The sequence below is a fragment of the Sorghum bicolor genome, chromosome 1 (genome assembly GCF_000003195.3).
Source record: "Sorghum bicolor cultivar BTx623 chromosome 1, Sorghum_bicolor_NCBIv3, whole genome shotgun sequence".
Classification (NCBI taxonomy): Eukaryota; Viridiplantae; Streptophyta; class Magnoliopsida; order Poales; family Poaceae; genus Sorghum; species Sorghum bicolor.
The window spans coordinates 69,394,332-69,419,323 of NC_012870.2; the positions used below are offsets into that span (position 1 = coordinate 69,394,332).

Below are 24,992 nucleotides of genomic sequence, written 5' to 3' on the forward strand. Positions count from 1 at the left end.
CATATAAAGATGTAACGATCAAATTCTTCAATATAATGTGAGAGCTCAGAAATGCTATTTTAGAATTGCACTTCCTCTATATGTTATATATTCAAAACAAGATGTTAAAAGCACACTATCCTGATGCCTCCAACACAGCAACACAAGAGACATAAGCCAATTAATTAGGGCTAGGAAACAAGGTTAGTTAGATAGCTTTACATCTAAGCAAGATTCCTGTCTGCCTAGGGCTTATTATTGTATGAAGACAATGATCTGTCTTTTTTGACTTGAATTTGTCTGTAACAAGAAACATGATTCTCATGTGTACATCAGTCTCCCATTGATACTTTCCACATGTCCACTTGCCCAATAGTCCTAACACTACAAACTACAGTTCACTGTTAATACAGCTAATATTCGATGATCACACATTGTAGTTGCTGAGAAGTGAGACCATGCACAGAAATTACATCAGGAGTATCAACATGTATTATGAATTATGATTTAGTATTGAATACCGACCAACATATTATTCTACCTGACTCAAATATATTTCATCGTTATAATGGAGGAATAAAGACTCAGTATACAAGTGAAGAAAACCTCCGGAATGGAATGGATGTGGTGTTATATACTACTTGATTGCACTTGAAGCAATACTACTATAGTTGGTGTAGTAGTAGTACTATATTGAAACAATACAGACTTCCCATTTGAAATATTGATTTACAGCTCACATACTAGCTGCCACTTCTGCAGTTACTTGGGAGGAACAACTAGTGTATAGATTAGTAATGTCAAGACGATGATAATCGCCCCTACCAAGGTAAACTGGGGACTTGTCCACAGCATCAAGTAAGATCTTTCAGTTCTCTTGATTGGATCAACTTCTTCTGACAATGGATACTCACTGCGCCGTGGGTTCCAGGTCACATACTTGTCTGGTGAGAAATCAGAAAAGAGCTTCCCTTTCTTCTTAAACGTAGCCCATGCGTTGTCCCAGTCAGCAGAGGTTTTCACCTGATGAGTAAGAGAAGACACGTTTGTTGCTACCTTCATAACAGTATCTAAAATAAACTAACTATGAACAAATAAGAAGTGCAGATTTTTTCTTGTTTATAAAGGAAGGCTGGAATGTGTGCCATGCATCTTAATAAAAAAGGAAAGCGAGAAGTCTAAAAGTTATGGTCACATCAGAAGATCTAAACGACGATCAAAATCTATACAAAAGGTGTAACCTCCTAATGCTAACTTTCTTTCAGCAATATCCTCCCTGATGAAGTAGTGGATGCTATCTAGTTGTCAGATTTGATTTTTGAAACACTTTATGGTTTGGTTTATTCCAACAGTTTCACAATTTGTAGACAAGGATGCCAGTCACTTCCTTACTCCTTTCCGCTGGAACTAACACTAGAATCCACTACCACTTCTCTAGGAGGCCTTTTGCAATTGCAGACTAGAGCTACAGTTAGCTATGTACATCCAGTTAAATTTTGTCCAAACATCCTGTGCAAAGGAACAATATGAAGTAATATCCTTTGTGTTTTCAGGTTGTTGGGAACAAAATTTGCGAATTAGAATGGTGTTCCGTCCTATCCTTGCAAGCTATCTGTGGTTAGAATTTTGTTTTGCAGGCGAGCCCCAAGTCATCTTCTAATATTTTATTATATGCTTGCTGTACATAGGAGTTGGTATTGGCAATTTTTCAAGATACAGCAATATAGCTAACCTTCTATGCAGAGCAAAGGGAAGGAGACATGCACTCATTTCTTTTTTTTTTCTGTTTTCCTTCAGGAGGGACTTGCAAATAACATTTTTAAAATACTATTTTATCAATACATAAAACATTAGGATACTAGTTTGCTCTTCTATTATTTTCCCTCCAGAAGAGAACAAGTTGCATTGCATGATATTGATACCAGTGTTCTGCTAATGCATTTCCCCATTTATCCATTCTATCATCTTATAGCTTCAACATTAACATTAAACCTATTAGGCTCTGTTTCAAAAGCCTATGTTTTCTTCTCCTGGATACAACAGTTAGTTGAAAGTATTTTTTAAAGCTACCATGGTATAATCTTAACTTAATTAGCAAGGGCTCCTCTAACAAATTAGATTCGATAGGCAGTATAACAACAAAATTCTGACAATATAAGCGGGTTCTCAGATCGTGCATGACCTTGTATCATAATGTAGAACAGACTTTTTAAAAAGAACTGTAAGACAGAAATTCATAATTCATCACCAACTATCCACCAAAGCAAATGCATGGATAAGCAGTATCAAAGCCAAATATTGACCACCCCGAGTCCAGTGATTCGTAACTTTTTGGCATAAATGGATTACGTATATGAAAAAATAAAACAAACTTGAGTGTGGAGATCTCTAGAAGGCTGAAACACTGCTTTCTCTTCTTCGAAACGATCATAGTTCTGACAATTGAAAAACAGAGAGAAGGTTTCCAGTATGGTGAAGGAAAGTTTGCAGCGTGTCAAAGACCAAACATGGACTAAAAATTGGCTACAATTAGTCTGGACCTAACTACTGGATTGTGCACTGTAAACCTCACTCAGAGAGGCAAATGTATACACACGTTGGCTTACGGTCACAGACAACCCCTCGCGATCAAGTAAACAGATCAGATCAACCTAAACGAGGAAAGCAGGCAGTTGCATCCTGAATTCCTGATGTGATGACTGGGCAATTTAAACCGTACTATATCTCACTGGAGTAGCCATACTCACGCTTCAATGACAATGCCTGACCGACATCGGCACTAAGGCCTTGTTTAGTTCACCCTGAAAACCAAAAAGTTTTCAAGATTTCCCGTCACATCGAATCTTGTGGCACATGCATGAAACATTAAATATAGACGAAATTACAAACTAATTACACAGTTTAGCTGTAAATCACGAGACGAATCTTTTAATCCTAGTTAGTCCATGATTGGATAATATTTGTCACAAACGAAAGCGAAAGTGCTACAGTACCGAAAACTTTTCACTTTTCGGAACTAAACAAGGCCTAAACAAGCAATCCAGTGTGGCATTTTACCAAACACCTAACGGTGGCAGCAAGGAACTTGACAGCCATGACCTATCAGATCGCTTACCTTTATCGCTGCCGCTTTTGTCCGGGGAGCCTCGAGAGCAGCGAGGGACGAGCACGAGTGGAGTCCGTCGCGCCAAGAATCTCTCAGAACCTAGCAGTATATCCATGCCTGCCAAGATTTTATCAACCTGGCAGGACTCCCGATCGGAGATTCTTTTTTCACTCCTTTATTCCTATTCCTTTCGCCTCGCGGATTCTTTTCCTCTTATCCCGGTTGCAGGGGAGACTGGTGGCGGAGAAGGCGTAGCAGGGGACCTGAGACAGCGAGAGGAGCAGGGTGCGCACTTGCACTTGCGCTTGCGTGAAAGAAAGGAGCCAGACGAGTCAAACTGCACTGCCGCAGCTCGCAGTGTGTGGCTCTCGCTGTGTACGAGAGAACCGTCCGTTACGCCTTTGGGTAAGGCCAGCGCAAGGAAAACTGCAGTCCGTTGTTTTTCAAATGGGAAGGTATGAAGCTGTGAAAGTCTGCTAAAATTTTGCAACATTAGTTGTCTTGCTCGAAATTTCTTTGATCCACATCCATTTACTAACAGCATATCATCATGTTAGAACCAAATAAGTCCTTAGTTGCTAACCATCCCCTTCCTGGTTACACGCCTCGAACATTCTAACACAGTAATATAGGATATTCCAAACTCCATAATTATTCTAATTTATCTGTGCCATTTAAAATTATAACAGAACCTAAAAGCTACCCATGTAGCCATGTTTAACTTTGAATTTAATAACTTAATAGTAGCTTTGAATTTCAATCCAATATCATATAGAAAGATAAATATATCATAATTCACGAAAAAGTGTCTTTTGCACACCAACAAAAGCACCCTGGGAATCCAACCGTGTCTGGCTTGCCACAGGAGTGAACCTGGGTGTGAGAGACTGGAAGCGGAGGGCGGGCGCACGTCTGCGAGAGAGCAAACACACTAAACGTTGATCGTCAAATTTGGTTGAGTAATAAGGAGAAAGAATATTTGAGAGATGACCTGGTACCTCTGTTTCTATGATGTTACATTTTCTAGATGCATTTGGTTGTGTGAACGAAGTAAAGATCATCTTCGTGGAGCAGACAATAGCGAAATAGATCTAAAATAATTCTAACCGGTGGTTTATTAGGGGTAGAGATATCACTTTCACCTTACAACTGAGAATTCAAACATAAAAATTTAAGAAAGTTTAGAAAGTAATATATGGACTTATGCTTGAAAGTTTCAACAACAGAACAACTTTTACCAGACATCCATAAAATATGACATGAAAATGTCATATAAAATCACCTATTGCTAGCTACTTTGTTTAGATCCGATTTTTTTTGGATTTTGACACCGTAGCTCTTTCCTTTTTATTGACAAACATTATCCAATCATGGAGTAATTAAGTTTAAAAAATTCGTCTCGCGATTTACGACAAACTGTGCAATTAGTTTTTATTTTAATCTATATTTAATATTCCATGCATTTGCCGCAAAGTTCGATGTGATGAGAAATTTTAAAAAGTTTTTAGTTTTTTGGGGTGAACTAAACAAGGCCTTAGTTTATTTATTGGTTGTTGTATCGCTTTGCCCAATGAAGATTCTAAGGCCTTGTTTAGTTCCAAAAAAATTTGTAAAATTTTTCAGATTCTCCGTCACATCGAATCTTTAGACATATGCATGAAGTATTACATATAGACGAAAATAAAAACTAATTGCATAGTTTGGTCGGAATTGACGAGACGAATCTTTAAGTCTAGTTAGTCTATCATTGAACAATATTTGTCAAATACAAACGAAAGTGCTACAGTGTCGATTTCCTAAAAAAATTGGAACTAAACAAGGCCTAAGCGAGATTATATGTGTTTGGTTTCCTTGCTCGGGCACTTCGAAGTTCGTGTAGTCGATATTTCGCTTGCTCACATCACCTGACGGACGAGTTTCTCGTTGCTCATACCAGCTAGGTGACTAGTAAGATAGGACCAAGACCAACACATGCTTTTGTCAAAAAAAAAAAAAAAGACCAACACATGCCTTATGTCTATCTGGACGACGCCGAGAGACACCACGCGCGAGGCTGCAGCTACACCAAAAGTTGACGATCAATTTATCTACCACAAATTCGACGAGTGGTGACGTGAAAAGTGAATTGCATTTTGCTAGTATGGTGCCAAAGCTCTAGAAATGAACCAAACATTAACCAAAACTGCGGCATGGCCTTGACCATCTGTTCTCTTTTATCTATTATTTTTTTATTACTACTTCTATAAAAAATATTTCTAGATATATTTGGAATTAAGTTATTTTAAATCCGAGTAAAGTTTTTTTTTTAAAAAAATATTATCAACTCCACTCCACACAGTCAGCTTTCCTATCCAAACTAATAAAATCCGCGCCACCCAAAAAAACCCACCACGCTTCCATCTCCACTCCCCACTCCCACAGTCCCGCTCCCCCGCCATGGCCTTGGCCATGACCTCCTCGTCCCCGCAGCCACCGTCCCCTTCCCACCGCCGCCGTCGTCGCTCGCAACCCGCCACCCCCACCCCCAATGCCAACCCCAAACCTAAACCCAAACCCAGGGCAAAGGCCCTCCCCCTCCTCTCCGACGTCGGCGTCGGCCGCGACCCCGCCGCCATCAAGTACTACGCCCGGGTCGCATCCAACCTCGCGGGCGCCGGCCGCCTCCGCGATTTCCTCCTCGCGGCCGAGGGCCTCCGCGCAGCCGCGGGCGACGACCCCAGCTTCGCGGCGCGCATCAGCGCCCGTCTCCTGTCGCGCGGCGTCGCCGCCGCTGTCCGAGAGCGCGGACTGCCCTTCGTGCTCGAGTTCTTCCGAGACGCCGAGCGTGTGCGCGTCCCCGCAGTCGAGATGCTCGACGCCGACGCGTCCGACACTGTCGCCGGCGCCTGCCGGATGTTGCTGGAGGAGCGACGAATGGTGGAGTTCGTGGAGGTCGTCGAGGCGCTAGCTCGTAATATTGCCCCCCAATCTCTTCATGTCTATGCTGCAGTTAGAGTTTCCCCCTATATCATAATGTTGGCGTGAAGTCTATGCTTCAGCTAGTTGATTCACCTACCTTGGTTGGTGCATTAATCGCGATTGCCAATTGGTTCGCTAATGTAGCTTTATGCACTGATGATCACGTGCTTACCATGTTCTTAGACGTGCCTCAGGGTGGATGTGGATCTCTCAAATTTCTAATCAGTAGCAGTAGTTTTCATGCTAGATGCATCAATCTCTTTAGTTTATTGAATGGTTTAGTAGTTTTCATGCACGAATTGGCATGTCAGTATTAAGACTGCAGTTAGGATGCTAATTTCAGTAAGATAATCGATCTGTTTGATATCATCAGCTAGCAGTTGACTTATGGTTTCTACCTGGTTATGAGACAATACATCTCATTTTTGTTGTGCAGGATGTCCTTTTTTTATGTACATATTGCATAAATCCTGCTTTAAATGTAAGCATGTGCCCTTGTCTTTTTAGTTTCTTTCAGAACTTATTAGAACTTGGCAGCACTACTGCTAACGATAAACATGTTGTGATTCTTAATGACTTGGACATGCAGACTAACAATCAGCAGCTATTTGCTTGCTATACAATGCTGTTTATGTTCTAGAAGTTGATTATTGCACAATGTATCGTTGGCATAATTACCGATGAGGTGCATTGGTCTGCATGTTACCAACATACTATTTTCTTGTATTTTGTTTGCAGAAAGTTTTCATTGCTGTACATCCTGTGTAGTTGGCAACACTCTTCATGTGTGCTCCCTCCATTCCAAACTATAAGACGTTTTGGGTTTACTAAATACATAGCTTTTGCTATGCACTTAGATATACACTATGTCTAGATACATAGTAAAATCAATATATCTAGAAAAACAAAAACATCTTATAATTTGGAATGGAGGGAATACCTTTTTTTTGGCTATCAATTCTCCCCTACCCATGCTTTAGATGACAATTCATTAAATCTTAAATTGTTGTTAATGTTTTGCTTTGATCTATTATTTTTTTTAGGGTATGGATTCTATGTTCAAGGCATTGTTAACCCCATGGATGTACTGAAAATATTTGTCAAGCAGCGTAACCCAGATATAGCTATAAGGTGGTCATACTTATCACATCTTTATTTAACATGTCTTGAATTCTATCAACTAAATATATGACGATTACTTCAAGGATGTTAGTGTTAGCATGGCATGTTTCTTGCTGGAGATTTAAGCTTTATGCACTACGTGGATTTCAACCTTGGATCATACTCTTGGGATTTGACGATTTGTTAAAATTTCATACTCTTTCCATTAATCTTGATACCTGCAATGCATTGTTTTTTTGACATGTAGGTATGCACGCATATTTCCTAATTCCCAACTTTTACTCTGCAATACCATGGAAGCTTTTGGAAAAAGAAAGGAGTTGAAAAATGCTTTATTGGTCTTTGGAGCCCTTAAGGACCAGCTTGGAGGCATCAATATGTTTGCATGCCGAAGTATAATAGATATATGTGGCCATTGTGGCTCTTCTGTACAGGCTCGTATTATATTTGAGGTACTCGATATCCCTCATTGACTACAGTTAATTTAATTGTTAGCTGAGTTTGCTTCTTTACATTTGTAGATATATTCATTGAATTTCTATTGAATTAGAAATAGGTTAAGTTTAGAGAGTTTTGTATATTTAAAGTTAATAAGGTGTCTCTAAAAGGGATAACTTAGTCATTGCCAATTATGAAAATCAAATTAAATCCCTTATTCGTTAAAGTTCTCCCTCTCTCTCTCTCTCTCTCTCTCTCTCTCTCTCTCTCTCTGTAAGAGGAAAGAGGAATACACAAATTTTATCCAACTAAGCTACCTTCTGTTCACCTGCTGTAGACAGGTACTCTAATACTCAGGCGGTTCCAGACTTCACTCATATATTATACATGTGAATCATATGCAGGGGCTGCTTGCTGATAAGATTACTCCAAATACCTACGTCTTCAACAGCCTAATGAATGTTAATGCCTATAGCTTGAGCTACAACTTTTCAGTCTACAAGCATATGCAAGTAATGCATCTTCTACCTTATTGTTGCTGTTCATAGGTAGGTTGTTTTAGCTTCATGCAAATCGATTCTGTTGCATCACATTTTGCCTTTTTTGTGCCAGCCTATTGGAACTAGTTCTTCTAATTTGCTATGTTCTGCCCAATTTCTGTTTGCTATTCCATGCTTGTTCATGTTATTTTTAATTGTATTCACTAAAACAATATTTACACTGTGTGTTTGGTTGTTTCTTTGATTTACTTTTCCTTCATTCATGGCCGAATATGTTCTATAATCTTATGCACAGCACAGGTGCACAGTGACCATAAGCTACTGTTTACACCATTTTGTGTTTTTGCAGAATCTCAGTGTCCCTCCTGATTTGACTTCATATAATATTCTTCTGAAGACATGCTGCAATGCCAGAGAATTCAACTTGGCTCAAGAAATCTATGAAGAAATGAAGAAGAAGGAACGTAATGGCCTTTTAAAGCTAGATGTTTTCACATATAGTACAATGATCAAGGTATGGGGGCTCTTGTTGTTGTTGTCCATGCATTATGGCTTTTTATGGTTTCCAGAATTGTTTTCTCTTTAAATTCCAGGTGTTTGCAGATGCAAAAGTGTGGAAGATGGCTTCCAACATCAAAGAGGATATGCAAGTGAATGGGATTCGTCTTAACCTAGTAACATGGTCATCATTAATCAACGTTTATGCAAATTCTGGTCTGGTTGATCGTGCAATAGAGATCCTTGAAGAAATGATAAGGGATGGCTGCCAACCTACAGCCCCATGCTTCAATATTATCCTTACTGCTTGTGTCAAGTCATGCCAATACGATAGAGCTTTCCGCTTGTTCTACAGTTGGAAGGAGTCTGGTATCAAGATATCTCTATCCCCTGAACAGAAGAGAGGTCTTGATGGTGGCTTTACATTCTGTAAAGAGTATCCTAGTAGTGGCAGTACTATATTGGTGGTTCCATTCAGGCCAACAGTCACAACCTATAACATCTTGATGAAGGCTTGTGGTACTAATGCAGAACGTGCAAAGTCTGTAATGAACGAAATGAGGCGGAATGGCCTTTGTCCCGATCTTATTAGCTGGTCTATACTCATGGATATTTATGGAACTTCTCAAAATAGGGATGGAGCTGTTCAGGTTTCACGCTTCAAAGTTTTATGTAGATATCTTTTGCACAATATAATCTGCTATGACATTTGGCCTTATATCAACTTTTGTGTCAACTAAATATGCCTTCCTTGTTTGCATCCTGTTGAAGTATTCCACTTTATAAAACTTGATATACCTCTTGTGGACATAGACACAAAGAACCAATAGATTAAATAGACGACGGAATAAGATACTGAATTATTTTATGAATCCACTTAGCCTGTGGAATTCTGGCTGCGAATGATCCTTAATTTGCATTCCATGGTAATTCACTTTCTCAGTATCACAGTTGCAGAAGATGTTCCTATCTACTATATCGCATGCCTTTCCATTTTTCAGTACTGCCCTTATACTGTTGACAATGTTCATGTGATTTTTTTCATCTGGATAAACATAAGATGACACTTACTTATTTCTTAATGCGGATTGCTATGGTTTTAGATTTTCCCAAATAAATAGTAAATTAATTATTGCTATCATTTTCTTTTTGACATAGGCACTAAGGAGAATGCAGCGAGTTGGGATGAGACTTAATGTCTCTGCATATACTGTTGCTATTAAGGTTGGTCACTGGACAGCACCTTTTACTTGGTTAATGGGCACTTCTTTTTATTTATAGACTTATGGTCTGCTAGTAAGCTTTTGCTACAATGTCCTCCAGGCATGTGTTGAAAACAAAGATTTGAAGTTAGCACTGCACTTGTTTGAAGAAATGAAAACACACCAACTGAAGCCCAATTTGGTGAGTTTTATCTAAAATTTAGGTACAACGCTTTGATGCTTTGCTTTTCCTTAACTATAAGATTTGATGCTTCCTGATGTAGCATTTATTGTTTGGTGCCTATTGCTGACTGCTAAATGCTTTGGATGCATGCATAATTTATTGATATCAAGTTATTTGGGTTGATTAGTTGGATATCCTCTGCTGCTTGTTGATGTTAGACATTATGATATGACACATGCCATAGTCAATGGTTTGCTCTACATCAACCTGCAAAAATTCCATCGATGTAAATTGCATTTGACATAGCAGTTCATTTTCAGGTGACGTACAAAACTCTCCTGGCAGCACGCAGCAATTATGGATCACTACTGGAGGTCCAGCAGTGTTTAGCAATATATCAGGAAATGAGGAAAGCAGGGTATGTGACTAGAATGATAATATGCTGTTTCTTTGATACTTTTGAAGTCAGTACAAGTGCTTTTTCCTCGACAGCTCTACTCTTTCGCATTTTGACAGTAATCTGTGATTGCATTAAATAAAGAACAAAGGTTTATTTGATATAAACGCTCCAGTGTAAAATTCATGGAACACACCATAAATAATGGAAAACTAGAAGTGCTCCAAGATACAGTTATTTTGACAACAAACAGGTACCAGCAGAGGATGTAATCCACAGAAGCTTCAGTTGTTATCTCATGCCTAGGTGTCTACTGCTTCTAATTCCACTATTCCACTGTAGGAAACATACTGACAGCCTAATTTCCCATTCTAGGTACCAGGCAAATGACTATTATCTCAAGGAATTAATAATGGAATGGTGTGAAGGAGTTCTGTCTAGTCGCGGTGATAATCAAGATTTTTACAATTTGGACCTACAACCTAAGAGGAAAGAATCGTTCAACCTGTTTCTTGAGAAAGTCGTAACAGTCTTGCAAAAAGATACTGATCAGAACCAAACTGTCGATGTCCGTGGCCTTTCAAAGGTAAATGACATCCAACCAGTTCAAGTCATGATATACAAATGATCTGCCACACGAACATGATGACTGATTTTGAATGATGTGTGATTTACAGACACCCCCCCCCCCCCCCCCCCCTTTTTTTTTGTTGCTTACCATAATCCCATGCATTCTGCAGGTTGAAGCTCGAATTGTTGTTCTCTCTGTTCTTCGGAAGATCAAAGAGCAATACCTCCTGGGTAATGTTGAGCTGTCACTTCCTTTTGTATTACAATAAAAACCATAGATGCTAAGCCTCTATTTTGATGCCCCAATGCCTTTCGAAACATTGATCAGGAAGAGTGGTCCAGGACGATGTGGTTATCATCACAGGTCATGAGAAGACATCAAGAACTGAAGCTGAAACTAATGCAGTTGACGTCGTGCAGGCAATAGTTACTGTTTTGACGACTGATCTGGGTCTTGAAGTTTTGATTGGACCTGGAAGCTGCCCTCCTGTTTCATCAAAACCCAAAGCAACGACTAAATCTAGAAGTAATTTAGAGCAAGTATCCAAAGAATTTACTAGGAGACCACAGGGAATGATAAAAATCCCTCTCAACTCACTGAACCATTGGTTGAAGAAGAAAGCTGTGAGGATTGCAGAGTGACATTTCCTTAAACTACCTTTTTGGTCCATTTAGTATACCAGTAAATTAGCACAGTTATTCCAGGATTGGATGTACATATGAAAACAGGTTACTGCTCCTGGTCATGACACGACTTGAAAAAGGGAATCGTTGGCAGGCAATGGAGTCTCGACTATTGTCCAGCACATTCAGCAAGGGACTTCTGCAAATTTAATTGTAGTGTTTCTAAAGACACGAAGCTTGGACTTTCATACTGTTATATATCAATTTCCAGTAATCTCATTCAAACCAGGTTATCCCATTTCCATGTCAACATGGAAGTAATGAGCCCTACAGAAATAGGAAACGAAACAACCGAAGTTCGACGAGATAGGAGGCCCAACTGATCTAAATCACCTGTGTTATGTATCAAATTCCAGTACATATCATGTTTTCCATGAAACAGTTCTCCAGCAGAAATAAAAATACCACAACAGCTGGTGTTCAAATATACATGTGATTAACTAGATAACAAAGTCTTCACTCATGCCAATTTGGTTCTTGAAAATACTGAGCGGGGGGCATGATCTTGGCTAACGAAATTACTGATATCTGCATGTACAAACACAATATCAGGTATAACAACAGTCTTGGTTAACTCATACTACATATGGCTGAACAATCTGGATCTCTATCTTGCTAATTTACTCATGGGGAAGGGTGTGTGCTTGGTGAAATGCACGTTCAAGACCGTATCAAGCTCACTCATCCATTTCAATTACTGCCCAGCAATGGACAAATAAACGCGGACAAGACCAAAGATCTCGTACCTAGCATCGGAGAGTTCTCAAATCCAATCCTGCTCCTGCAACTTGAGAGGCAGGTAGACCTCGGTGAGGTACTGGAACCCGAAGGAACTGAGGGCCTGTATCTCAGCCTTTTGCTTGGTGCGCAGCATCATCTCCAACTCCTTCACCCAGCCCTCATTCTGCTTCACAAAGTCTTCCTCGAGCAGCTCTTTCCCCACCTTGATATCGTGATCGGTCATGGGGAGACGGCACTGCTCCGGCACCCTGTACTTGTCCAGGTCGCTCGGCCGGACACCGAGCCACTTGATGTCCGGCGTCGTGAGATTGGCGCTGTCATACGACATGTTCTTCGAACCACACATGTACACTGACAAGATCTTGAGCCCGTATGGATCGGAGTCCACCAGCGCGAGCACTGGCAGCTTCAGCTCCACCTTGAGCCGCCGCAGGAACAGCCGGGTGGCGACATCTGGCTGCCCCTTGGCCGTCAGAATGATGCAGGGGAAGCGGTTGTAGAACCTGTCCTCGGCAAGTCGCATGAATGCAGCGTCCTTCTCCACCAGGAGGATGAAGAGCGCGTCGCTCTCGATGCCCGAGACCCTGTCGACGTTGGGCGGTATGGCCTTCCCGCCGACGCCCATGCGCGTGCAGTCGATCCGGTCCCCATCGTCGGCGAAGACGAGGCGGCCCACGACGACGCCCTTCTCGGAGGCGACGACGTGGAGCGACGACCGGGTGCATCCGAGCATGCAGGAGACGTCGTCGAGGACGGCGTCAGACTGGGACTGGTCGCCGAAGAGCTTGACGTCGGTGTAGAAGAGGTCACGCTTGGTGACGTGGATGCCCCTGCCGAGGACGGCGTGGACGAGGGAGAGGACGCGCGCCGTGATGGTGGCCTTGCGCGCGGTGGCGACGTTGGCGAAGGGGCGCGCGGACTCGCGGCGGACGAGCACGATGCGGTCGAGGTCCGGGAGGTAGACCTGGTTGGAGGCGGCGCGCGAGGGCACCGCGAAGGAGAAACCCCGGCCGGAGAGGATGCTGCGCGCGGCTGCGAGGACGAGGCGGTTGATGCGGGAGGTGACGGAGGCGGAGTCCTGGTCGGCCACCACGATGTACGAGGAGGCGGGGTCCGCGGACAGGTCGAGGTCCGCGAGGGACTTGGAGGTGGCCTTGGATTTGGAAGCCGAGGCAGAGGCGAGGGAGCGGAGGGTGGCGAGGATGGAGGCGTCGGGGCGGAGCTTCGAGCGGAGGGACTCGGCGTAGGACGCGGCCGCGGAAGCGCGCGGCTTCTTGGAGCTGGATGCGGCGCCGACCGCGCTCGCCCCGGCGCGGCGCTTTTTCTCCGACATGGGGAGGGGCGAGAGGTGGGAGAGCGCGGTGGCGACGGCGGCGGGGCTTGAGCTCGATCTCGAGCGCGGCTGCGATTTGGTTTGTGGCTGGGGAGTGGGACTGTGGGAGGACCCGGAGGAGGGACCTGTCGGGCGCCGCGTCTCGGCTGGGCTAGTGGCCTAGTGGGCCGAAGAGCTTCTGGCCTCTGGGGGCCTTTCCAGTTTGCTCACAGGCTCGCGGGATTTTTAACTTTTTTTTTCCCATTGGCACTCCTCCGTTTGCCAACTTTATGTGTGCTTCTACATATTTACCACCGCATTCAGTTGAGCTGCTACGCTTTTACCACTCTCGCTGATGTGGTATGTCAGGTGGTGCTTCTAGCGTCGAACGGAGCCTGGGAGCCCTGTTTTGGCATGACAAATGACGCCGCTGCCCTCACCCTCTTCTTTTGTTGCGAGGCTGCCCTTTTCTTCCAGCGTTAGTCCTCATGAAAAAGAGAAGGAGGATTTCAAGAGCCTCGTCCCGCCGGGACGCTCCGAAGAGACGCCTCAGGAGCAGCGCCGACACCTGGCTCTTGATGGCGCTGTCCAGGTTGGGGGACATGGCTTCCTCCTCTTCTTGGTGCGCGCTCCGTGCGGGGTGGACAACGCCGTCAGGGAGGCTTTGTTTGGATAGGCTTGGATCGGCGTGGATTGGTATGGATCCCGGTCTCGGATGGAAACCAGCCCACACCGGAGTTTCAGCCCACGTGGATGCAGAATTGCGGATTTGGCTGACGCCGGGTTGGAGCCAAACCCGCTCGAACCACGTCAATCCAAGGGAGAAAGAAATATCCTCACCCGAGGCCGGGACTTTGCTCCCTCCTCGCGACTCTGCCAGCGCTCCCGCAGCACGCGACTCCGCCACCGCTCCCGACTCGCCGGCGAGGGCAACACCACCGCTCGCACTTGAAAAAGGTATGTTCTCCGCCGCCTCCAATTCTCGGTGGACTCATCCCCTCCTCCCTCCCCTTCTACTCAGCCGGTTTCCCTTGTTAGGGTTTCAGTACACCGCGGCGGCCGACGAGCCGGCTCCCTTCTCCCCCTGTCGGCAACCGAGACCGGCGGTGGCCGGTGGATCAGGTGCGCCTCCACCAGCCCACGTCCCCCATCTCCTCCTTCCAATCCCTTTCCCTTTTCCTCATCTCTTTTCTTACTAGGGTTGGAGTCAGATCGAGACGGCGGCAAGATCCTGGGGTCTCCAAGATCGTGAGGTGCTACCACGTCCCCCATCTCCTCCTTCTAATCCCTTCCTCTGTTCCCTGCTCTGGTAATTGGTATACGTCTGCTGCGGGTGCCTTGCGAGTAGTATGGTTGGATGATAATATGTTGTTTTGCTGCTGGTTACCTCAAAAGTTGTCCCCTACAATTGTTTGGATTTTTGGTTTTGTGGGACGGAGTAATTTTTGGGTTGAAATTTGACGCCAATTTCACTTCTTCCCAATTGAAAATAGTGAAAGACCCATCTGTACTTCCAGTTTAGTTGCTATGTTGTTGGCTCTCTTTGTTGGTTACTGCAGCAATTGATGGTAATAGACGTTCAACTTTCTAGTCTGTATTATGATTCAATTGAGTTAACACTACCGTGGATGATGCAATTGATTCATGACCTCCTGGTCCTGTCTAGTGTCTAGGTAAGCTGACAGTTGTGCCTTCCTGATAGTTTGGACATTTGTTTTGTGCTAGTAGTTTCACCGTGCTATACTTATTCTTTGCTTGGATATGCATCTGTGCCTATCTGAGTAGAAAGGAGGGCCTCCCTCTTGCCCCATATTTGGCAGTTTGGGCCTTTTTCTGTTGAACTTTCAGATGTGTCCTGTGCAGTGCTTTCACATGCTTAGCACTGAAGAATTCATTTTTGAGTGGAACCCATTTATCTCTCTGATTTTAAAGTTAGCATATCGTTTCTGTAGAAGGTACAATCTATTTGAGAACATTTTAGTTTTTAGATTCGCAGATGAAAATAAATATCTATTTGAGAGGAAGCAATGTTTTGATGTCTTAGAAAATTTTTGTCAATTACACTGAATGAAACCTAATGCACTTGGGAAAAATAATGGGTTTCACTTATGGAAAATAATGCTCGAGGTTATCTTTTATCCATCTTAAAATTTCAGATGTGTGATAACTTGTTTCTATTCATGTGTTTTGGTAGATTATCGGTAGCTTCTCCTTTCTCCTTTTTTTGTGATGCCTTCTTTCAGAATCATAGATTCAGTTTCCTTCTTGTGTGATGCCTTCTAATGAACTACATGGTTTCATCATTGTATTAGTTATGGATGCTCTAGCTAAGAAAAGAAGGGATGATGATGATGATGAGATTATGCTTTTCCTTCTACCTGCTTTGTATCTATTGGGTAGTACAAGGGAGCCCCGACAAAAAATACCTAGGCATACATCAAGGTTGTCCGGAAAGGAGCGTCTTGAAGAAGTACTCAATGGACATGTGAAAGATTGTTGTGTTGCCTTTCGTATGGAGCCTAACATCTTCAGAGCCATTGCAACCTATCTTAGAGATGAGCATTTGTTACGGGACACTAGGGGTATTAGAGTCGAGGAGCAGTTTGCGTTCTTCATGTATATGCTGTCTCACAATGCAAGCTATGAGGATATGCAGTATCAATTCAAACATAGTGGAGAAACCATCCATCGGCACATTAAGTCAATCTTCAACATAATCCAAAATCTTACTTGTAAGTTTGTGAAACCTATAGTGGCAACTGAAACTCATTGGAAAATCAGCACAGACCCTAGGTTCTTCCCTTACTTTAAGGTGAATCAATTATGACTCTCTACTTAGCCATATACACCTCTTTTCCTTACTTATATATATAGCTAACATACACACTTCACTCTTTCAGAATTGCCTCGGTGCCATTGATGGGACCCATATTCCTATTACCATCTCTCAAGACAAGCAAGCTCCATATAGGAATAGAAAGGGCACACTTAGCCAAAATATCATGTTGGCTTGTGATTTCGATTTGAACTTCACCTTCATCTCATCAGGTTGGGAAGGGTCTGCAACTGATGCAAGGGTCCTTAGGTCTGCTTTGCTTCATGGTTTTCGTGTACCTGAGGGCAAATTTTTCCTCGTCGATGGTGGCTATGCTAACACTCCATCATTCATTGCTCCTTATCGTGGTGTAAGGTACCACTTGAAGGAGTTTGGGCATGGTCACCAACGACCAAGAAATTACAAGGAACTGTTTAATCATCGTCATGCTGTTTTGAGGAATCATATAGAGAGAGCAATTGGAGTTCTAAAGAAGCGTTTTCCTATTTTAAAAGTAGGAACCTTACATCCTATCAAGAACCAAGTGAAGATACCAGCTGCTGCTGTGGTGTTCCATAATCTTATCCGTATGCACAATGGAGATGAAGGGTGGTTGACGAACCAGCCGGATAACATCCTTCCTAGTAGTTTTATCGATGTCCCTGAAGGGGACAATACATACAATAATGATGTGCCATCATTTAGTAGCCAAATAGAAAATGGAAATTCCCAAAGAGATGCAATTGCATTGAGTATGTGGGCAGATTATACCCACAACCACTCATGATGCGTATGTAATTTTATTTCAGCCCTATGTAAGAGTTTCCCATGTGTAATACTGGATGCTTGTTTCAGTCATTTGTATGGATGATTATGTAATGGTTTATTTGTCCACCTATTTAATTTTCATCTTGACTATAAGCTGTTGTTGTTGTGATGCCATCTGCTTATGTAATGGTCTATATACTCTCACTCAACTAAAGCAGGAATCAAAGCTATGCTTGGAAGGGGCTCTCCTAAGTTGCATCTAATGCAAGCTGCATCTTTAAAGAAGAAGAGACCATCACCTAAAGCAAGTGGAAAAGGTAATTAGCCATATAGTTTAGTTGAGATTGTTGCACTGTCTTGCATGCACCTTTTGTAATATCTTCATGTAAAGTGATGACCTTGTACATGTGCAGTGGACCGCTCAAGAGCGCATTGGAATTTAGGACTTGAAAAAGCATTGGTTGAGTTGCTCCATGACTACAACAATGATTGCTATAGGGGGCAAAATGGATGGTCTACAGATGCATGGAATAGAATAGTGAAATCTTTCCATCAGAACTTCAAGCATGTCTCATTTTCCAGGCAACAGATTCAGGACAAGGAGAAGGAACTTAAGAGGGAATATCGGATGCTCAAAGAAGCGAGGCAGCAAAGTGGGGCATCATGGGATGATAAGCTGTGCATGATTGTGGCTGATCCACCTGTCTGGGCAAACATCATCACAGTAATTTCTAAAAATACTTTTCTGTTACCTCCAAATTATGTTACTGCTGCTGTTATTTTGCCACTTATATCTCTAAAATATGTTGAATTTCAATTTTAACAGTCACATCCAAAGGCTGCCAAGTTCCAGTCCAAGCCTTTTCCTCTATTTGAGAGATTAGGAGAGTTATATGATGGCCACACAGCTGAGGGATCTTTGAACATGACATCTCTTGCTGACCCAACACCATCTGAGCCAAGTATCACACAAATGAGTGGTGGTGACGGATTACAAGCTGAAGAATTTGAATCCCCACTGGTGCCTCTTCATGATGAGGATGATGTGATGATATTAGACCAGCCCAGTAGACCTACTGCAACAAGAAAAGCAAATGCTCCTGCTGTCCCTAATGGAGGAAATAAGGTTCAGAAAAGGCAGATGGAAGCTGCTATCTCTCATGGAGGAAAGAGGGTTCAGAAAAGGCAGAAGGAAGCTGAAGTAGCTCACATGATGGAGAAGTATCTGGAAGTAAAAACTAAGCAAGTTGAAGGTGAGGTTGCAGAGAAATCAAGGGCAGGATCAGGAGCGGATGAGTACTCCATCAAGCAATGCATTAGTGTCATCAGCACCATGGTAGAACTCACCGGCGAAGAAAAGGCTGAAGCCTTTGATATTTTCAAAGATGCTCAGAACCGGGAAATCTTCATGAATGCAGATTCACCAACACGTCTGATTTGGATAAGGAAGAAATGGTTAGTTTTTTAGTTGTCTTTGAGTTTGCTGACATCTTTTAATTACTTTGAAGAACTCACTAGAAAACTTTTGCTTTGAACCAGTATGCAGACATGAGGGAAACAATATTGAGTTTTGAGTGAGAGGTTAGTCTTTGTTTTTATCCAGTAAGAGCTTAGACAGTTAAGACATTATTTTTATGAATTATTGTGAGATGTTTAACCACTGAATTTCTAAGCTATCCAAATCCAAATAGTTCATATATTGTTGATAGCAGTAGGTTGAGATGTCTCCTACCTTGCAAGCTGCTGCACTGAATATATTATTGATAGTTCCCCTATCCTTCATCTGTTTTGTAGTAGTTCAAAGTTTAGACCAATTCTTGTAGAGTTTCATGGCAAGATTGCCCCGGCCATTGCATTTGTTTTGTAGTAGTTCATCTCAGTGGCAGTAGATGATTACTATTTCACCTACTAGCTAATTTCAGTCTCTAATGAAATTGAAGAAACAGTACTACTGCAGATTAGGCCTAAACTTGTCCTTTTATATCATTAAAACTTTAACTATGTTGTATCACTAAAATATGCTCTCTCCATTTTTAATGTAATCGGATACTATAGATTTTTCTTATGGTCATGGAAATATGGCACTGACCTGGAAGCTATTTTGTGTTTACTGTACACAATTATTGCTGATTTGTTTGCTGCTTTGAGGTGTTTGCAGTGTTGAACTAGCCGTGCAGTATATAATAGTCCAACAGAGTGATTCAGAAATTTTGTTCTTTGAGTTCTCTACTTGTTGCTCATCTCCCTGGAGTCTTACAAAAAAACTTGGAATTTTTCTTTCAGAGTAGTTTTCAGACTTTGCACAGTATATAATAGTCACTGATACAAGTGTACTTGACTTAAGCGCTGCCTCTCGTCAGCAAATCTTTTAGCAATACAAGTGTACTGACTGACTGTGAAAAACTTTGGAGAATTGAATGATCATATATTGTTTGTTCTTTCAGAGTAGTTTTCAGACTTTGTACAATAGAGCTTGCTTTCAGTCTTCTGTTTCGTCAGTCTGGCGTTTGGTTCAGAGTTGTAAAAGTATTCTTGCCTTGTTGCTCACCAATGTCTAAAAGTATGAATACTTTGCTTGCAGGAATAGAAGTGAAAGTGCACCTTTCGTTTCAAGTGCAAGTCTAAGTGGTTTCAGTTCAACTTCTTTCGGCACCGCTGGGATGCTAGCAATATTTTATTTATTTAAGAATCTTGAAAACAAATGTCTTGTTTCCTAAATTTGTGTATGCATGTGCAAGCCCTAGTTCAATATGCTGATGGTCACGTCTTCCTTACTTAGCCGTGAGCTACTTCGAAACTTGGTGAAGAATGTTCTGGTATATGACCATGTGATGTGATTACATTCGACATATTTTTTTTATAATGTTTCAATCGTTGCTGCACCTTCCAATACATTTATTTTTTATTTTTTACTGATGAAAAATGGCTTCTCTTGCTCATTTTCTGTTATTTTTGAATTTTAGACATGGATTTTGCTAGTATTTTCTTGAATTTTAGAGCTCGTTTTCTGATTTTTGTGCTCTCCCATGGTTCGGTTCTGAATTCTAGAACACTACCATTTTGAATTATGGTTAAATAATCAGTAAAGTCAACGTTGAATTAGCTTTGATGAGCATTAGTAGTACACGAACACAATATAATAAAACGCCAAACTGAGCTAATTAGGCGCACAATCCAAATGATGCCAGGGAATCAAGGGATTGGGTCACGTTGGTGGGAGGGGATCAACCCAATCCCTGCGTGGGGGATTTCTCTCTTGTATTACTTTCCCCAGCAGCCAAACGAAGCCGGAGAGGGGAAGGCACACGACGCCTGAAGAAGAGGGCGAGGGCAGCAGCGTCATTTGCCATGCCAAAATAGAGCTTCCAGACTCCGTTCCACGCCGGAAGCACCACCTGTCATGCCACATCAGCGAGAATGGTAAAAGTGTAGTAGCTCAACTGAATGTGATGGCAAATATGTAGGAACATACACAAAGCTGGCAAACAGAGGAGTGCCAACCATAAAAGTACAAAAAGTTAAAAATCCAAAGCTCTCGGCCGCAGTGAGACAGAACATCAAGGAGTCTGCTACGTCCTATATTCTCGCTTCAGCAGAAGTCAATTTTTTTTACCAAATATATATAACTAAATATTAATGTTTATGACATATAACCTTCGTATAATTAGATGATTCTTTGAATATATATTTTATAATAAACAAATGATACTATTTTTCTATAAATCTAGTTAAACTTAAAAAGTTTTTTTTTTTACATAGAGTATCGAGAAGAAGTGCTGAGACGAGCTCAATGTACACTTGAGGGCTTGTTTGGATGCCATCCAATTCACTTCAACCTTGTAACGAATTTTGAATTAAATTACACCTCGATCCACCCTAATATATATAGATTGGTGCCAATCCGACTATATCTAAACAAGTCTTGAATAGAAAATCAGCGCGACATCGAGTAGTATAGCAGCACATGCAAGCAGATATCCACAAATTTATTAATTTCTATATAGAACCATACATATGTACATGTAGCTTGGCTTTCCCCGCGCGCCGTATATATATAAGAAAAAAAGGCCCATACACCCTGAACAGGATCGCTGAAGATTGATGAGGGCTACTTACAACCTGACTTTTACAACAAGAGATGGAGTGACTGTGTGGGCGTGGGGGCACTAATTTTCAGGAACAGCAAGCTCTCAACACATCCTCCATGTCAGGGTCATCTCCGGCTTCTTTGTCCTGGTAAAAGAGATACCAGAAAAGAGAAGTTGCATTCAGTATCATAGTATGATTTTCTTTCTTGAGGAGAACATGAGGGGTTTTCCCCTATTGATTATATACATATATTATATAAATAGAACAAATGGAACAAATTTTTCGTATGAGAAGCACTGACCTTGTGGATGTACAAGATGTTATCGATACCCGGACCTGCAACAATCAGCCCCCCTTGATACCTAAAGTAGAGAAATGCATTAGATCAATGCTAGAAAAGACAATTGCAAAAGCTCTAGCAGCCAACTCAGAATTACAAGAAAGCAAAAAGGCAAAACCAGAATGCAAACATACCATCCGCCTTTTGTCCTAGTGTTCTTTTCGAATGACAATTCCCAGTCCTGCCTGTATCCTTCCCTGTACAATTGTATTATCTTGAGGCCAGCCTGAGAAATGATGGAAAGAACCGTTTATGTATGTTGGGGAACATAGAACACGCAGCATGCAAAATTTAGTCCAGTATAAGAGTTACCGCTGGCGTGAAGGTAGAGAACAACCCAAATGCAAATTCAAGAGCATCATATGATGAGTGAGTTGGGTCTGCATATACTTCTGTAATTAAAAACCAGAATTGTTATACAGTGTATAGATGTTGAAGTTTTGCAGCAAAAAATATTAATCAGAATACACATCACCAAAGATTTACACACTTAAATACCTACCAGGAAATCAAGAGAAATAGAGAAGATTTATTTTTAACATTTATGCAAAAAGAAAGAAAGAAAGGATCCAGCTGTGCTTTTTTACTTAGCTTATTTATTATTGGACAGCTATAATGAAACACCCAAATCAAGGTTCTTAAGACAGCAAGGCGTCATATGGTGACCTGGGTAGGCCTCATTGCCTAGGTGATGCCTTAACAGCCTTGCCCTAACAAAAATCAGTACCTGGTTTCTTTTCCAAACAAAAAGTAGGACACACTCTTTATTTGTTGGATGTAAATTTCAGTCCCAGATCCGCGATTCCTACTGGTACTACTTCAGGAATTGAGTACATACTTGGATACAGCCACACCAAGTCATTGTAAAGGAAACATCACCCACTTGTGTATCATGGATTATTATATATCAATGTTCATGAGACAGGAAGGAACATATTTGTTATCCAAACCTCATGGAATAACTTAATAATTTCATAGATACCACCTTGATTATTATATTAGGCACATAAAATTTATTTGTATATTCTCTTAGCACATATTCATGATTATTTATACTCTCATTAAAGAAGTGGTGGCCATAAGGCCTGGAATAGTTCCTTAAAAAATAAGGCCTGGAGTAGAGGTTATTCAAGAAACAGACCTCCTTTGAATTTGGTTTGCTCACAAAATGCCTTTGCCTGGATCAAGAAAAAACAAGATGCAATTAATCACTGACATGTTAGTTTATTTACAACAGAAACGGAGTTCTAAGAAAATATTTTAATTACCAACCAAAATTTTCATTTAAAGCTGTAGATCATCTTCATGAGTTGTACTTCAAGTAATATTCTCAAGGAAGGCAACATTGATTTTTACAGAATTAGCAAACTAAAGTTAACTAGTTTCTGATCAAAATAAAGCGCCATTCATCACCGCAATCTCAATCGTGGTAAATAAAGAAACAGACACCCTTCCAAGAGCCACTCTAAGCTTTCAATCTCATTGGAGAGCCATCCCATGAATAATCTCTTTATAAATCTCTCGTGTCTCCAACACACTTTCTAAATTTCGTTCTCTGTACTCCAATGGCCTATAATAATTTTATTTATGTGAAAAAATTCATGGTAGAACTACCATATATTGAATTTAGAGAGCAATATAAACTCTCCACTAGTGGAGAGCGAGAAGGGTGGTTTTGGAGAGCGGAAAAATGGAGAGTGGTTTAGAAAGTCTGTTGGAGCACGATTTTTTGGTTTGTTTCTATTTTTTTTTTGATAAAGAGCCATATAGAGGGTCTCTTGAAGATGCTCTAGAAACTGCATACCAGCTTGCTTATGAACCGAACAACACATATTGCATGCACAAGATGGCTAATCACTTATCACCCTTGCTGAGCACATAGATTTTGCATTTCACAACTAGCACCAAATTAATAAAATAATATAGAAACGAGGTTCTTTTACTGTAGATGAAAACATACCTGTTCAACACTGCCTGGTCCAATTAAAACAAGAGCAACTCCAGCAGCTTGCATGACATCCTGCACATTAGTGGCAAGCCAAGAAATAAGTTCAGAATTCAGATTATGGAGGGATCAACAAAGAGAAGCCTGCCTGTTCTAAGGTGGCTTAATCTTTCCTCTCGTATATATATGTCACACCCTGTAACCATTGTGTTAATTTGCTAAAGTTGTTTCTAGGAAAAACAACATTACTAAACTAAGAAAATGAGAAGATTCACACATAGCAAAACTGGAAAAGGAATTCTTAAACCAACTTTGATTTCAAGTCATTATCTGTATCCTTCCTCCTCGCACCTAAGGCCTGTTTTTGAGAGATCAATTTAATATCAGGTGGGCATTAAGGAACTCCCCCACCTTTGACAACATTAGAAGATATATCATGCAAAAAATCGCCCTCTGCCAAACTACCACTAGGCAAGGTACAACTAGAAGGTTTAGAAGGAAAACTTGTTAAAGCACCTTGATGCAATAAGCAAAGTGGAAAGTATTTCAAATTTTGTTACTGCACACTGGCAACTGGCAAATTTTGATACTACAGAAGAACAGCACGAGAAATCAGCCATGGAACCTGCTTTGCGGCTAGAAGGTCCGCCCTCTTTCGGCACAACACGCATCTGCAAACAGGCAGAGGCATGCATGCCAACATATCAGCCACAACAGTCACTCATAAATCAACGAATAACTCCCAGATAACGGTGAACCGACCCGAAATGGCGGGCAAACGCAACCACTGCCTTCCTTTCCTTCCACAGATCAACGATGGACACCGCCTTGCCGTTCAGGTCGAACACTTCGACTCCCTGCAGCTTCTGCACGAGCCCCTCCGCCGGCGCGGCCTCCGCGGTGCTCCCTGAAAATCGCGTCGAACACAGCACGTGACAGAGAGTGAGCGTCGGCGCGCGAGGCTTCTTCAGAGAACCGAACTGACAATATCGAAGCGACAGAGGGGATTGGGGTACCGACCAATCGCTCCGAACTTGGCGTCAGGGAGGAGGCGGCGGACCGGGTGCGCTGTCCGCTGGTCGAAGAAGAGGCCGCTGACAGCCCCCCTCGCGCGGAGACACTGCGCGGGCTGGCGCGGGGCCACGGTTGCCGCAGCCGGGAGCGGGCCGGCGCTAGCGGCGGCGCGCGCCATGACGAGCGGTGCGCGCGCGGCCATGCGGCGGGCACTGGGCTACTCCTGCCTGGTCAGTGGCGGCGAGCCGGCGAGCTCTGGCAGTCCGGGTAGTTACGTGGGATCTCGGTGGCCAGGATGCGGTTATGCGGCTGTCGCCACTTGGTGGGCTC

General features: G+C 42.2%; 5 protein-coding genes across 7 annotated transcripts; 2 read left to right on the forward strand and 3 right to left on the reverse strand.

Annotated features, from left to right (window-relative positions):
* LOC8081448 lies at positions 742-3,487 on the reverse strand. Its single transcript, XM_002468009.2, has 2 exons — positions 3,076-3,487; positions 742-994 (listed from the first exon to the last, which is right to left on the reverse strand). Exons 1-2 carry the CDS (start codon positions 3,198-3,200, stop codon positions 742-744), a joined length of 378 nt encoding a protein of 125 aa, XP_002468054.2. The 5' UTR covers positions 3,201-3,487.
* On the forward strand, positions 5,485-11,807 carry LOC8081449 (pentatricopeptide repeat-containing protein At5g02830, chloroplastic). The gene is made up of 12 exons (XM_002465385.2): positions 5,485-6,035; positions 7,087-7,174; positions 7,413-7,617; positions 8,008-8,115; positions 8,453-8,617; positions 8,697-9,251; positions 9,760-9,825; positions 9,925-10,005; positions 10,308-10,405; positions 10,760-10,970; positions 11,125-11,185; positions 11,283-11,807. The coding sequence occupies exons 1-12, from the start codon at positions 5,522-5,524 to the stop codon at positions 11,594-11,596; spliced, it is 2,466 nt and encodes an 821-aa protein (XP_002465430.1). The 5' UTR covers positions 5,485-5,521; the 3' UTR covers positions 11,597-11,807.
* LOC8084884 (DNA topoisomerase 6 subunit A3) lies at positions 11,959-13,815 on the reverse strand. The gene is made up of 2 exons (XM_002468010.2): positions 12,385-13,815; positions 11,959-12,166 (listed from the first exon to the last, which is right to left on the reverse strand). Exon 1 carries the CDS (start codon positions 13,710-13,712, stop codon positions 12,402-12,404), a length of 1,311 nt encoding a protein of 436 aa, XP_002468055.1. The 5' UTR covers positions 13,713-13,815; the 3' UTR covers positions 11,959-12,166; positions 12,385-12,401.
* Positions 13,925-21,411, forward strand: LOC8084886. 3 transcript variants are annotated; one of them, XM_002465388.2, is made up of 8 exons: positions 13,925-14,648; positions 14,730-14,813; positions 14,891-14,944; positions 17,493-17,591; positions 17,688-17,998; positions 18,101-18,729; positions 18,814-18,855; positions 19,856-21,411. In XM_002465388.2, exons 4-7 carry the CDS (start codon positions 17,504-17,506, stop codon positions 18,824-18,826), a joined length of 1,041 nt encoding a protein of 346 aa, XP_002465433.2. In that variant the 5' UTR covers positions 13,925-14,648; positions 14,730-14,813; positions 14,891-14,944; positions 17,493-17,503; the 3' UTR covers positions 18,827-18,855; positions 19,856-21,411. The 3 variants fall into 3 exon arrangements, with proteins under 3 accessions (XP_002465433.2, XP_021302486.1, XP_021302492.1); XM_021446811.1 differs by lacking the exons at positions 17,493-17,591; positions 17,688-17,998; positions 18,101-18,729; positions 18,814-18,855; positions 19,856-21,411 and adding exons at positions 16,004-16,503; positions 16,592-17,413; XM_021446817.1 differs by lacking the exons at positions 17,493-17,591; positions 17,688-17,998; positions 18,101-18,729; positions 18,814-18,855; positions 19,856-21,411 and adding exons at positions 16,004-16,503; positions 16,592-17,413 and having other exon boundaries at positions 14,738-14,813.
* LOC8084887 (thioredoxin-like protein AAED1, chloroplastic) lies at positions 21,100-24,964 on the reverse strand. Its single transcript, XM_002468011.2, has 9 exons — positions 24,669-24,964; positions 24,411-24,555; positions 24,274-24,319; positions 23,664-23,723; positions 22,845-22,881; positions 22,016-22,095; positions 21,838-21,929; positions 21,665-21,725; positions 21,100-21,507 (listed from the first exon to the last, which is right to left on the reverse strand). Exons 1-9 carry the CDS (start codon positions 24,862-24,864, stop codon positions 21,448-21,450), a joined length of 777 nt encoding a protein of 258 aa, XP_002468056.1. The 5' UTR covers positions 24,865-24,964; the 3' UTR covers positions 21,100-21,447.

Coding starts and splice junctions, on each gene's coding strand:
- LOC8081448 (XM_002468009.2), bottom strand. CDS start 3,200: ATGGATATACTGCTAGGTTCTGAGAGATTCTTGGCGCGACGGACTCCA. Junction 995..3,075: donor GGTAAGCGATCTGATAGGTC/ATGGCTGTCAAG, acceptor TCAGGTGAAAAC/CTCTGCTGACTGGGACAACG.
- LOC8081449 (XM_002465385.2), top strand. CDS start 5,522: ATGGCCTTGGCCATGACCTCCTCGTCCCCGCAGCCACCGTCCCCTTCC. Junction 8,618..8,696: donor CATATAGTACAATGATCAAG/GTATGGGGGCTC, acceptor TTTAAATTCCAG/GTGTTTGCAGATGCAAAAGT. Junction 11,186..11,282: donor CAAAGAGCAATACCTCCTGG/GTAATGTTGAGC, acceptor AACATTGATCAG/GAAGAGTGGTCCAGGACGAT.
- LOC8084884 (XM_002468010.2), bottom strand. CDS start 13,712: ATGTCGGAGAAAAAGCGCCGCGCCGGGGCGAGCGCGGTCGGCGCCGCA.
- LOC8084886 (XM_021446811.1), top strand. CDS start 16,006: ATGGATGCTCTAGCTAAGAAAAGAAGGGATGATGATGATGATGAGATT. Junction 16,504..16,591: donor GGTTCTTCCCTTACTTTAAG/GTGAATCAATTA, acceptor TCACTCTTTCAG/AATTGCCTCGGTGCCATTGA.
- LOC8084887 (XM_002468011.2), bottom strand. CDS start 24,864: ATGGCCGCGCGCGCACCGCTCGTCATGGCGCGCGCCGCCGCTAGCGCC. Junction 24,556..24,668: donor CGCCAAGTTCGGAGCGATTG/GTCGGTACCCCA, acceptor CGCGATTTTCAG/GGAGCACCGCGGAGGCCGCG. Junction 21,726..21,837: donor ACTAGGACAAAAGGCGGATG/GTATGTTTGCAT, acceptor TCTCTACTTTAG/GTATCAAGGGGGGCTGATTG.